Source organism: Strongyloides ratti (assembly GCF_001040885.1).
Source record: "Strongyloides ratti genome assembly S_ratti_ED321, chromosome : 1".
In the NCBI taxonomy this organism is placed as follows: domain Eukaryota; kingdom Metazoa; phylum Nematoda; class Chromadorea; order Rhabditida; family Strongyloididae; genus Strongyloides; species Strongyloides ratti.
The window spans coordinates 10,617,074-10,629,888 of NC_037307.1; the positions used below are offsets into that span (position 1 = coordinate 10,617,074).

At 25.0% G+C, this 12,815-nt stretch overlaps 5 protein-coding genes across 5 annotated transcripts; 2 read left to right on the forward strand and 3 right to left on the reverse strand.

Annotated features, from left to right (window-relative positions):
- Positions 1 to 700: 700 nt before the first annotated feature.
- On the reverse strand, positions 701 to 2,438 carry SRAE_1000325600 (GTP binding domain and P-loop containing nucleoside triphosphate hydrolase domain-containing protein; the record flags this gene model as incomplete). The annotated part of the gene is made up of 2 exons (XM_024650425.1): positions 701 to 1,564; positions 1,608 to 2,438. The coding sequence occupies 2 exons, from the start codon at positions 2,436 to 2,438 to the stop codon at positions 701 to 703; spliced, it is 1,695 nt and encodes a 564-aa protein (XP_024504204.1).
- A 272-nt stretch (positions 2,439 to 2,710) lies between these two features.
- SRAE_1000325700 (Putative apoptosis-inducing factor 1, mitochondrial) lies at positions 2,711 to 4,770 on the reverse strand (the record flags this gene model as incomplete). The annotated part of the gene is made up of 4 exons (XM_024650426.1): positions 2,711 to 4,261; positions 4,303 to 4,570; positions 4,642 to 4,667; positions 4,714 to 4,770. 4 exons carry the CDS (start codon positions 4,768 to 4,770, stop codon positions 2,711 to 2,713), a joined length of 1,902 nt encoding a protein of 633 aa, XP_024504205.1.
- A 186-nt stretch (positions 4,771 to 4,956) lies between these two features.
- Positions 4,957 to 5,366, forward strand: SRAE_1000325800 (U6 snRNA-associated Sm-like protein LSm7; the record flags this gene model as incomplete). The annotated part of the gene is made up of 3 exons (XM_024650427.1): positions 4,957 to 4,971; positions 5,009 to 5,108; positions 5,155 to 5,366. 3 exons carry the CDS (start codon positions 4,957 to 4,959, stop codon positions 5,364 to 5,366), a joined length of 327 nt encoding a protein of 108 aa, XP_024504206.1.
- A 751-nt stretch (positions 5,367 to 6,117) lies between these two features.
- On the forward strand, positions 6,118 to 9,199 carry SRAE_1000325900 (Splicing factor U2AF 50 kDa subunit; the record flags this gene model as incomplete). Its single annotated transcript, XM_024650428.1, has 5 exons — positions 6,118 to 6,177; positions 6,228 to 7,133; positions 7,619 to 8,140; positions 9,073 to 9,082; positions 9,132 to 9,199. The coding sequence occupies 5 exons, from the start codon at positions 6,118 to 6,120 to the stop codon at positions 9,197 to 9,199; spliced, it is 1,566 nt and encodes a 521-aa protein (XP_024504207.1).
- A 551-nt stretch (positions 9,200 to 9,750) lies between these two features.
- SRAE_1000326000 (Homeotic protein antennapedia) lies at positions 9,751 to 12,707 on the reverse strand (the record flags this gene model as incomplete). The annotated part of the gene is made up of 4 exons (XM_024650430.1): positions 9,751 to 10,010; positions 12,022 to 12,158; positions 12,216 to 12,468; positions 12,524 to 12,707. The coding sequence occupies 4 exons, from the start codon at positions 12,705 to 12,707 to the stop codon at positions 9,751 to 9,753; spliced, it is 834 nt and encodes a 277-aa protein (XP_024504208.1).
- Between the last annotated feature and the right edge of the window lie 108 nt (positions 12,708 to 12,815).

Consider the following 12,815-nt stretch of genomic DNA (forward strand, 5'->3'; position numbering starts at 1 on the left):
AATTTCCCATACCGGGAATCGGACCCGGGCCGCGTGGGTGAAAACCACGAATCCTAACCACTAGACCATATGGGATAGGAATGGGTAACTCTTAAGTGACAGATGGCTGCAAATAAAATCAATGAGTATATAATATACGCTACATCTCTCACATTTATTTGTTCAGTTTAAAAGTTTAAAGAAGAGTAAAATGATATATTAATATATTTAATTTAATAATATGAAATTTACCAGATGTTAGATAATTTTAATATTAATTAGAATATAAAATTTTCAACATATTTTTGTTAAAAATAAATAATTGTGTTAAAAAAATAAATAAAATGTATTTAAAGATAAAATTTATTTTTTTTATCATAATTTTAATAATATAATTATTAGAAGAAACAAATTAATTTTAAATATCTATAAAGTTCGTTTATTTTTAATATAAAATTAATGATACAAACTTTTTATATATCTTATCTATTTCAATAAAAAGTTTACTGTAGTGGTATAATTTTAATTCAAATCATTTTATGTTTATTAAATGTTAATTTACCATAATTATAATTTTATACAATAAAAACTATACTATTAAATTATCTTTAAAATCTGTTTACAAAAGTAGAATAATATAAAAATAATCATATACAAAGTTTTCATTTGCCAGTTTAATAATTTACTTTGAATAGAAAGATAATTGTAAATAGATATTCTATTAATTTTTTTCCTTGATCATATTTTCAATTGTAGCTTTATCTAATGTTATAAATTTTTGTTTTTTTTTATCTTTTTTTATGTTTTTTTCAGTATCTGTAGTTTTAGATACACTATTTTTTTTAAAGTAATCATCATCATCATCTTCTTCCTCTTCTTCATCTTCATCGTTCGTCGGAATTGCTATTTTAATTTCCTTTATAACCTTCTTCTTGTCATTAACTGTAAGTGATGGATCTTTATTGGGATCACAAAGTGGAAGCAAAAACTTAATATGAATTTCAGGTTCTTCTTCTGCAACACTTTGAATGTAAGGGTAATCATTAATAAGGAAAGCTCTCAAAGCATCAATATCATCAGGTTTCATATTTTTTACTTTGGCTAAATTACATTTTTCAAGAGCATTACTAGTATCATCATTAAAATTCTTTAAAAAAGTCTCACTATATGGTAAATCAGCTAAATTTTTATTAATTTCATCTCTATCCTCATTTAATAATATTTTTACTAAACTTTTTTTTTCTCTCTTACGAATTTCATTATGAATATAAGCATTTTGAATAGTCTCCAACATATGAATTTGCAATGAAAGAAGTCTTGACACTTTATATTGAGTTGGAAATTTTTTAATTCTTGACAATAGTGTCTCCATATCATCATGAACGTATTTTCTTATTTCAGAAGTTGACAAATATCCTTTGAAATATGTACACAGAATCTTTGGTTCTCCTGTAGTAATTAATTTAAAAATAATATCACTAAATTTTTTTCTATCTTTTGTAAGATCAGCAAAATTTTTGTATTGATCTGATTTATTAAGACAAAAAACTGTCTTATAAATATATGGACTTAATAAAGGAATAATCTTAAAATAATTATAATATTAATAAAAATATAAAAAAATATACCTTATCAATAGAACTAGTAAATGCATTTGAAGTTGTTACAAAAAATATCAAATCAACTTTCCTAATCAAGTTAGACAATAATTGATAATAGCCAGTAGATGCTAGCATATAAAGAGGAGGCAACAAATCATCCGTAAGAGGTGGTGAATCTATGAATGTAATTTCTTTTAGTAATGGACTTTTTATTTGAAGTAACTGAAGTTGACAACCATTTTTTTCTTTGTTAAACTTTGTTATTTCACGAAATGGCCATGATTTGGCGTTTACAGTATCAGAATTACGAATCAATTTTGGAGATTCATCATAGATAAGATGCGTCAAAGATGATTTAAAATCTTTTACAGCATCATAATGTGATTGGTAACCTTTTTTTTCACGAAGTAAATAATTTATAAGAGATGTTTTACCGGCATTGGAGCTTCCAATAACTAAAATGGATGGTTTTGCTAATATTTCATTAAAATCCCAACCAACAGTTTTTGTTTGTTCATTGTAATTGTGTCTATCTCTTACCGGAACAACAATTTGTTGATAAAATAGTGGTAATGAAGGTAATACACCAATTAATTTTGGATCATGAATTATTTTTTTTGTCATAATTTCATAGGCTTTTTTTAATTTTCTATAACTTCCTCGACGTTTTCTTCCTTCATCTTCAATAAAATTTCCCTGATCATCTAAATGTATTTTATCTCTACTTTTACCACGCTTTTTTTTTGTTGTTGAATTATCCTCAGTTGTTGCTTCTGTAGTACTTTGTGTTTTACTTCGCTTTTTTGTCTTTTTTTTCTTCTTTTTTTCATTATTTAAAAGATCGGTTGTATTATTCATTTTAATAAACAATTATATTTTTTAATAAGAAATGAATATATATTAATAATAAATTTTATGATTAATATATTATTAAAAAAACGTTAGTAATTTGAATAAACAAAATAAGAATTTATTTTAAATCATCAAATTTTTTATGATAGTGTTGTCATTAAATAATTATACTTTTAACAAATAAATATAAAAAGATCTTTTAATGTTTATTAACAGTATAACAATAAATACAAGCTACAATAATTTCTATTTTATAATAAATTTTCTAAACTTAAAAATTATTTTTTCAAAGATTCTTCTTCTTCTTCTAATTCGTCTGGTCCAGGATAAAATGCAAATAATTTAGAAATTTCAACAAAATCTTCAATTTCTTGTCTATCCATAATTAATCTTCTAGCAACTTCTACACCTATACTAAAAATATTCAATAAAACAACACCTACTATTCGTTTATTTTCAGTGTAAAAGATAACAGCTTTTTGGATATCATCACCACTATCTGTCTTTTCATCATCTACTTCTTGTGCAAAAATTGATACTGTTGGCAAATTTGAATCTGTTCTACCTACACCAGTATAATGAATATGTGGAGAAAGAATTGTATACCACGATCCTTGATGTGTATATGTTTTAGATCCACCAGCCATATTTTCACCTGCTAATCTTCCAGAAATTTGTGCATGCTCCCAATGTTGAATGCGCCTTCGACCAAATATTGGATCGTAAAAAGATGACACATCTCCAGCTATAAATACATCTGGATGAAGTGTAGAACGCATTCCAGAATCTGTACAAATTCCCCCTATGTCCGAATCAACCTCAAATCCTGAATCTTTTCCTAATGTTATATCTGGTACAGAACCAATAGCAACGATGACGTGATCTGTCTCTATTTCATTTAGTGAACCATCATCATTTGTTATCTTTAATTTTATTTTTCCATTATCTAATATTTCTCCTCCCGTAACATTTCTACTTGCCATAATGTTAACACCCATTTTTTTCATTTCCATTGCAGTATAGTTTGACATATATTCCGGTAGTTCTTTTCTTAATACACCTTTGCCTCTAAAAACTTGAGTAATCTTTAATTTACCATCATCATCTTGTAATTTATTTCTTAGTAATGATACTGAAAGTTCTGTTCCCAAAAAGCCACCACCAATAACAACAAAATCTTTTTTACCTTCTTCTATTTTCTTAGCAATTGTTCTGTAATCCTCAACACCTCTCAATGTTGTAACATGATTTTTAAATTGCTCACCTTTTAATACATCTAATTCTTTTGCTTTTGAACCTGTTCCAATAAGACATTTTTCATAAGTTATCTCAGTACCATCATCTAGAATAGCTTTGTGATTTTCTGGTTCTATTTTAATAACTTTTTTTCCTTTAATTATACTAACTGCTCCATGTTCAAATTCAGGCATTTGACTTGGATCAATAAAAAATCCATTTGATTCATAAGGTACTTGTCGTTTTTTTCCTGCAAGTGTTGTATAAGATAAATATTGTGGAGTTTTTTCATCTCCATACCACCAAACATCACGAGATAAAGGTGTTCTATTATATGGTGTCGTTTTTTCATCAGTTACAATAAGGCAATGTGCATCTGGAATTTTAGCTCTTATAGTTAAAGCAGCATAATATGAAGCTGTTCCTCCTCCAATAAGAAGAAAAGGAATATGATTAGGAAAAGAAGCCTTTACTTTATTATCATCATCAGTTGTCTTTTCTGTTGAAAGTAATGTATAATCTGCTTGTGACATATTTGCTGGTTCTTTTTCTTCATCTTTTACACTTTCTGCAGAAGCAGTTCTTGAAAGTAACTGAAATAAATTTAAAAAAATCTTTGAAAACATTATCTTACGTATCCTAAAGTTGATATTGCAAGTGTTGCGAAAGTAAATTTGGATAAATCTTTTGAAGTTTCATTATTAGATTCTTCTTTATTTGTAAATGTCGGTCCTGAAATTCCATCCCAACCGGTACTGTACCTCCTCAGCCTAGTTGGTTTTGAAAAACTATTTTTGTTTCTATTGTTAATTGCTCTATTTTCAGCATCACGCCAAACAGCTGTCCAAAGAGAAGCTTTTGAAATTTCGTTACTTAAAAAACATTGTTTTTTTGATAATATCCTGGAACAATAACGTAGCATGTCAAATATTATTTTTTTCTGTTAATTAAAATTTAATTTCCAATTAGCAACCGAGAATAAGAATTTCTAAAGCAATTCTAAAAATATTTGATTAAACGCTGATTATTTTAAAATTTTATATACCAAACTATTTTGCAAAATAAGATAATAGAAACTTTTATGCACGAATATAATAATCATACGACTACAAATGATAATTAAGATTTTTACATACATTTCAAGAATACATCATTTTTAATTTGTCTAAGGCATTTGTCTTTCAACGACAAGCCTTTATAAAAAAGTTGGAGAAATGTTGATATACCTTTTGAACATAAATTGTTTTCCTACTCACTGTGTAAATAATAATTTTTTGATTTCAGTACAATGGCAACAAAAAATGTAAGTTTATTTTATGTAATTTTAATAAAATTTTTAGACTGGTGATGAACCAAAACATAAAAAAAAAGAATCTATTATGGATCTCTCAAAATATATGAATCAAAAAGTTAGGATTAAGTTTCAAGGAGGTAGAGAAGGTAACTTGAAATTATTTTAAATTAATTTTATTCAATTTTTTTTTAGCTGTTGGAGTTTTAAAAGGTTACGATCCTTTACTCAATATGGTTCTTGATGACACTGTTGAATATTTAAGAAGTTCAGAAAATGATGACGAGACAACTATAAAAAGTCGTCATCTTGGTGTAATTGTTGCCAGAGGTCCATCAATCACAATTCTTGGGCCAGAAATTGGTGTGATGGAAATTGATAATCCTTTTATTGATACATCAACTTAAATTTTTAATTTTATTTACATTTTAACAAATAAACTATGTATAATTAATATCGTTGAATTTAATTCTTTTTTTTTTTGTTGAAAAATATAAGAAATATAATCTTTTCTTGTTATTAATGCTAATAGCGTGTATAAACAATATTGTATGTTTTTTTTTAAATTTTTTATAAATTCAAAAACCTTAGAAAACATAAAGAAAAATGTATAATTTATTTTACTTTAATGTGTTGAAAAAGTAACTTCATAACAAATGATAAATTAAAAAAGTAGAAAATAAATTATAATTAATATAACTAATTTCTTATTGTCACCTGAATTAGATAGAAGAAAAAAGGACATGGAAATAGTATGACACTTAACTAAAATAAAAAGAAAAAATTTTCTAAATGTTTTTTTTTCGAATTTGTTTAAAGATTAATTTTTGAAAAAGTTATTTAATTTGAAAAATTTTATTTTTATCTTCAAAATTAATTTTTAGAAATTTTTATAAAAAATTTAAAAGATAAAAAAACATTTTTCATATTTCATTCTCCACTTATATGATAACTAGGACAAAATTTTATTAATGAATAAATTGAAAGAGTTATGATTATTGTTATCAAAGAATATAATACATCGTTTCAGGAGTTGTGCGTTTTTGGAGTATTGTTGATATAAGTGTGTTATACTTTAAGTATCGGTCAATTTAAAAATATATTTAGCATTAACATCTTATTTTTAATTTTTTATTATTTTTTTTTAGCAATAGGATAATGAACGATTGTTATAATGAAGATAATAATTATGTAAAAGAAGAGTTTAATAATGTATATGTAAGTTTTAAAAAATATTTTTATTTTATGTTATTTTAATTTTTGTATAGGAGAATTGTGAAAATAATTTTAAGATAAAGGAAGGTGCTGTAGAAAATTCTTCATCACCTTTAGATAACAATGGACACAAAATTAAAGAAGAACGTCATGGTGAAAATGATGATAGAAGAACAAAAGAAAGAAGTAGGACTGAACGTGACAGAAAACGAAGGGATTCTGAGGAACGTGATAAAAAAAAAGATAGATCTCGACGTGATGATAGAGATCGTAAAAGACATCGTTCTAAAGAAAGAAGTCCATCAAGAAGTAGAAGTCGTTTAAGAGAAAAAAGTCGTTCAAAATCACCAAAAAAATCAAGAAGACGTAGTCGTTCTAAGGATAAAGATCGTTCTCGTCATGATCGCCGTGAAAAAGATCGTAGTGGTAAAGAATCAAGACCAAGAAGAATTAATAGATTTTGGGATGTTCCACCTAAAGGTTATGAGCATATGACTCCGAGAGAGTATAAAGAATTACAAGCTAATGGGCAGATACCTCGTAATAATATGCAATCTGCTGTTCCTGTTATTGGACCATCAGTAACATGTCAATCTAGACGTCTTTATGTTGGTAATATACCATTTGGTTGTAATGAACAAACAATGCTAGATTTTTTTAATCAACAAATGACATTATGTAGATTATCACAAGCACCAGGAAATCCTGTTCTAGCATGTCAGATAAATTTAGATAAAAATTTTGCTTTTATTGAATTTAGATCTATTGATGAGACTACTGCAGGTATGGCATTTGATGGTATTAATTTTATGGGTCAACAATTAAAAATTAGAAGACCTAGGGATTATCAACCTATAGGAAATGATATGATGACAAATTACGGAATTTCAAACGTTGTACAAGATTCACCACATAAACTATTTATTGGTGGATTACCAACTATTCTTGAAGGAGAACAGGTAAGATTTAAACTACATCATAAGGTTTCTTTAGATCATTTTATTGGCTCCTTGTTATGGACAGAATTAATAAAAGCGATTATTAATGGAAGATACCATTTATTTTTTTCATTATTTCAGAACAATTATCTATTTTTTTTTATTAATGTGATATTTCAGCTGTTTATTTTTTTTAAGATTTTAGAGATATTTGTTTATTAATTTAACATTCACATTTAGGTACTTGCTCAATTTATGGTTTATTTTTAATGGTGTATGGGTTTTTATTAATAATCTTTAATACCTTTTTAGCCTTTTAGATTATATATCATAATGTGGGCAATGCAATATTATCTTTATATATTTTTTTTTATCGCAAATTATTTAGGTATTTTATCTACGATGAAGTTCCATAAACATATGTGAATGAGTATAAATATATCATAAAGGTCTTTATAAACAGATTTACTATTTTTATTTTATATTATTAACTATTAATATTTCAGGTTAAAGAACTTTTGCAATCATTTGGACCATTGAAATCTTTCAATCTTGTAAAAGATGGTAAAACAGGGATTTCAAAGGGTTATGCATTTTGTGAGTATGCTGATCCTGTTCTTACAGATCAAGCCATAGCTGGTCTTAATGGTATGGAATTAGAAGATAAAAAGATTATTGTTCAATTAGCCTGTACAGGTGCTAAGAATCCAACATCTGATAGTGCTGGAAGTACACCATTACCAGGAATTGATCTTAGTCAAGGTGCAGGTCCAGTAACTGAAATTTTATGTCTTCTTAATATGGTAGTTGAAGAGGAACTTAAAGATGATGAAGAGTATGAGGATATAAGGGAAGATATAAGAGAAGAATGTTCTAAGTATGGTGAAATTCGTTCAATTGAAATTCCACGACCTATAGAGGGATTAAATGTGGCTGGGGTTGGTAAGGTTTTTATAGAATATGCCAGTAAAGCAGAATGCCAAAAGGCAGTTGCTGCTATAACTGGAAGAAAGTTTGACAATAGAATTGTCTGTACATCATATTTTGATCCTGAAAAATATTATCAAAGAGCATATGATTAAACACTAATTAATTTGTTTTTTTTTTAAATTTACTCAAAAAAAATCCCATCTTTGTAATTTTTCGTCCTTAAATAAAATTGAATTCTGAATTTATTATTACCATAAAAGAATGATTACTACTGCATTTTTATATCAGAAAAATTGTATTACTTGCTTACAATTATTTTCATAAAAGGAAGTTTTACAAAAAGCAAATATCAATTTTTTGATTATTTTTCAGTTTTGATATAAACATTATTTGTCATGATAAGAATATATAAATAAATTATTGTTTGTTAATTTCTTAATTTTTATGAATAAATTTTGTTTTTTTTAATATATTAATTTTTAAATTTAGAAAACAAATAATTTTTTAAAACGGGGAAAAAAAAAACTACATAGAAATTTTCTAGCTAAAATAATAAAAGTCATTTTGATGAAAAAAATTTGATTCTTGAGATTTTGCTCCTGACAGGAAAAGTTCAATAAAGTAACTGATAAAAAAAAAAAAATAACTTTCTTCAAAATAAAGTTATTAACACGCTGTTTTTGATAATATATAGAGAATATTTTGGAGTATATTATATTAAAGATTCAGAAAAGAATCCTCATTCTGAAAAAATGTATACAAGTTTAAAAAAAATGAAAAAACTAAATCTCATTTAAAAAATTTTTAATATGTTTCTTTGAAAATTACGATATTAAAATTTTGATTTATTATTCATATTAAAATATAATTCATTTTTAAAATGATTCTCCAAAAATTAATAATTCTAAATTCTCTAAATTTAGATATAAAAATAATTCATATTTAGGTAAAAAATTATTTATTGTGATATTATAAATTGCAACCCAATAAATTATTCATTTTTATACATTTTACGTTTTATATTATTTAGCCATTTTTAGGTAATGTAAAAAAAATATATTTTATCAACTAATTTGTCATTTATTATAGAAGTTTTCCATAAAGTAAAAAAGATTCCATTAGATTGCTTATTGAAGCATGATATTCTTTTGAAATAAAAAGGTTAAATATAGCAAAAATAACGCAAAATATAAATGAAGCTTTTTAGGAAGAATCCTGTCAATGTTTCTACTGTGTAAAAGTGATTCAAAAAAATCAGGAAGGGAAATGAAGAGTGTTGGTAACTAAGTTTGGTTATTAATAACGACAAGTTTGAAGCGCTTTATTGAAGACAATCTTCTTTAAAGACAAAAATTTCCAAAGAACAAAGTCTTCAAGAATAAAGGAGCCATAAAATATTTTTTGTAAAATAATAAATTTTTTTTTTAAATATATTATAAGCAATGACTTAAAAAGCACCAAAAATTTTATGGTATTAGAAGAAGGCATTATAATAATATATTGTTCATAATAGGATATAAGTAGTAAGTAAATTACAGAGATCTGTATAACCAAAATTAGATATATCATCAGTTCTCAATTTAAAAAAAAACAAAGTAAATAGTCCTTTTTTTGATAATAAACATTTAACACTTTTTGTACACCGGTTTTGGCGTTTTCCAATATTTAGAAACAATTGAAATATGATATTTTTTGAAAGCCTTATTTTTTACTCATTACCGGAATCTTCTTCACCAGAATCATTACCATTACATCCATCTCCTTTACTTTCTTTTTTATGTTTCATTCTTCTATTTTGAAACCAAATTTTAACTTGTCTTTCTGTTAATGCTAATGATTCTGAAATTTCTTGTCTCCTTTTTCTTGTCAAATATTTATTAAAATGAAATTCTTTTTCAAGTTCTAATGTCTGATTCCTAGAATACGTCTGCCGAGTTCTTTTATTTTCATTTCCTTTTGAACCAACCACTAAAAAATAAAAAATAAGTAAATATTAAAACTTCTTTTATTACTTTTTGTGTATCCCTTTTTTTTTAATATATTTAAAAATAGCAAGAGTATTATTTTAATACTTTTATCATACTTTTTTTTATAAACTCCCAAGCTAATATTACTTTTTCCTCAATATATTCTCTCTTTTGAAGTATGCCGCTTTATATATATGTAGATTGAAACACAGAGACATAGTGATATGTAATGCTATTTGATAAATAATGTTGTCTAAAAGACACACAATTGTGAAGTTATTGTAAAGAAAATTTTAAGAGTAATTATAGATGGTGTGGTTTCAAAATTGATATATTTCTACATATATAATATTTGTTTATTATGCTATCATTTTTTTGTTATATTCAATAAAATTGAGAGGAAACTAATTAAAGATTTGATTAGTTAAGTTGTTAAAAAGTTATTGAATGTTAAAAAGCAAATATTATGTTATGATCAATAAAATATTCTAACAAATTGCCCTATTTATATGATTTATTGTAAAGAATTAAAGACTTTTTTTTTATAAATGACAGTTGTATGAATATTTATGAAAATAAATGTTATGTAGTTTGAATTTAAATAATAACAATAAAAAAAATAAATGTATAGAAATATTTAGTAATATAACATGAAAATCTTTTGTCCTTCTATATAATATTTAATGTCATTTTTATATTGACTGAAATATTTTGTCTATTTTATATATAGATCAATTGTTATATAAATAAAAGTGTCATTTTAATTTTTTTTTTTCCCTAAAATTATTAATTTGTAATAATTTTTTGTCATATCACTCAATTTAACAAATTTATTTCTAAACAATCATCTATATAATAATTGGCACTTTTATTACAACTGTACCGATAAAGGTTACTGTGTAATATATTACACGTTGTTGGCATATATATTTATCAAAACATTGACAAGATAACTACAACTATTTTCTTTTTTGTTGTCAATCATCTTGGCAAAACATTGACATGAGGTATACAGTTTTGAAGTGATGAAAAGAAGATTAAGTTTTGATAGTGGGTATTGAGAAAACAGAAAGTTTAAAGGAAACAGAAGTATTGTATTAACAGATAGGTGCAAATGAGTTTTTCTAAAAACAGAAATATTTAAATAATAATAATATTATGGATAAAGATAAATCCTCTTATGGCTACTGTAATTATAAAAAGATGATCTATATGTTGAGAAAAAAAAGGGAGAAAGTTTAATTATAATGTGCTTTGTATGTTTTAAATGTTAATTTAGCATACATTTAATGTTGAATTACAAATTAGTTTAAAAAAGAAAATTAAATATAAAAATAATTAATTTTTAAAAAAAAAAATGTTACTATAAAAAGTGATAACATTTTTTTTTTAGGTAAATGGCATTTTTAAAATATTTTTAACAATATTTGTTATTTAAAATTCTTAAGAATATAATATTTACATGTGAATTAAACAAAAGAACCTGTCATTACTATTAATTATTCAGTCATCTACATCCATATTTTATAATAAAATATTACTTTTAGAAATGTCTATTTTCTAACATATTACTATATTTTAATACAATGCCAGGTGGTGTGTATGTATATAATTTAGATACATATTTAGTAATTAATATATATGCATATTATATCTTGAGTCTTTTTCTCCAACTATCTTAATATATGAAAATTAAAAAAAAATTTTTTTTTTAAATGAATAAAATCATGGTGAAAAGATTGAAGAGTACTGTAACATATATATTTGCTTGATTCAAAAAAAAAAAAAATTTTGGTAATAAATCAGAGAGATCAAAATCACATTATAATATAATTCTCTCAAGTTATTTTGTATCATTGTATAAACAAGTTTTTAGTCTCAGCGTAATATTACACTTTATGAAGGTATTTGTCTTTAAAAATAGTTGATAACATTTTTTTTTCATCAAGAGACAATCATTATTGATGATGGTGAATGTCAAAAAACATTTATTAATTCATTTTCTAACTTACCATTCATCTTCATCCATGGAAATACTGGTTGATTTGATAATTGTTGTGATGATGAACATGTATCTATACCAAGAGATGATGAAAAAGGATTATGTTGGGATGTTGAGGATCCGAAATTATGATTATATCCTTGGAATCTATAAAATATAATTTAAAAAAAATAATATAATAAATAATAATAATAATAAATTTACGCTGTGGCATTCGAAGCAGCATCAGAAGCCCACTGGACAGCAGCTGCCCCAAATACATTTTTCATATAATTTTGGGAATACAAAAAATTTGATGGATCATAAAATGTCTTCATTGGATCCATAACATTTGACAGAGAACTATTATTCATAAGATTATTATTGGAAGAAGTGTTATTGTGATTTGTGGAGGTAGTATTTATACCTGAATTATTATTCATACCACTTGAATTCCAATATGGTGATGAAATTGACGCTAAAAAAAAATTTATTATAAAAAAAATTATTATTTTTTAATTAGTTAAATTTACACGAATTACCAGTATTATCTCTAATTTCGTCATTTGTCATGTTTCCTGAACTAGAACTTGCAATATTAACTGCAGCTGCAGCAGCAACAATAGCTGGATTCCATGTAGTTGTGGAGGGAGATGTATTTTCAGTATTTTGTGAAAGTTGATGAGGATGTGGATGTGGCTGGTGCTGGTACATCATTATTGGTATCCTATGCCGTTTAAATATAGTATTATATAGAGAATATTTTTATCAGTAATTCTAGAAGGAAAAAAAAAAAAGTAAATAATAAAAAAAAAAAATTGTAAA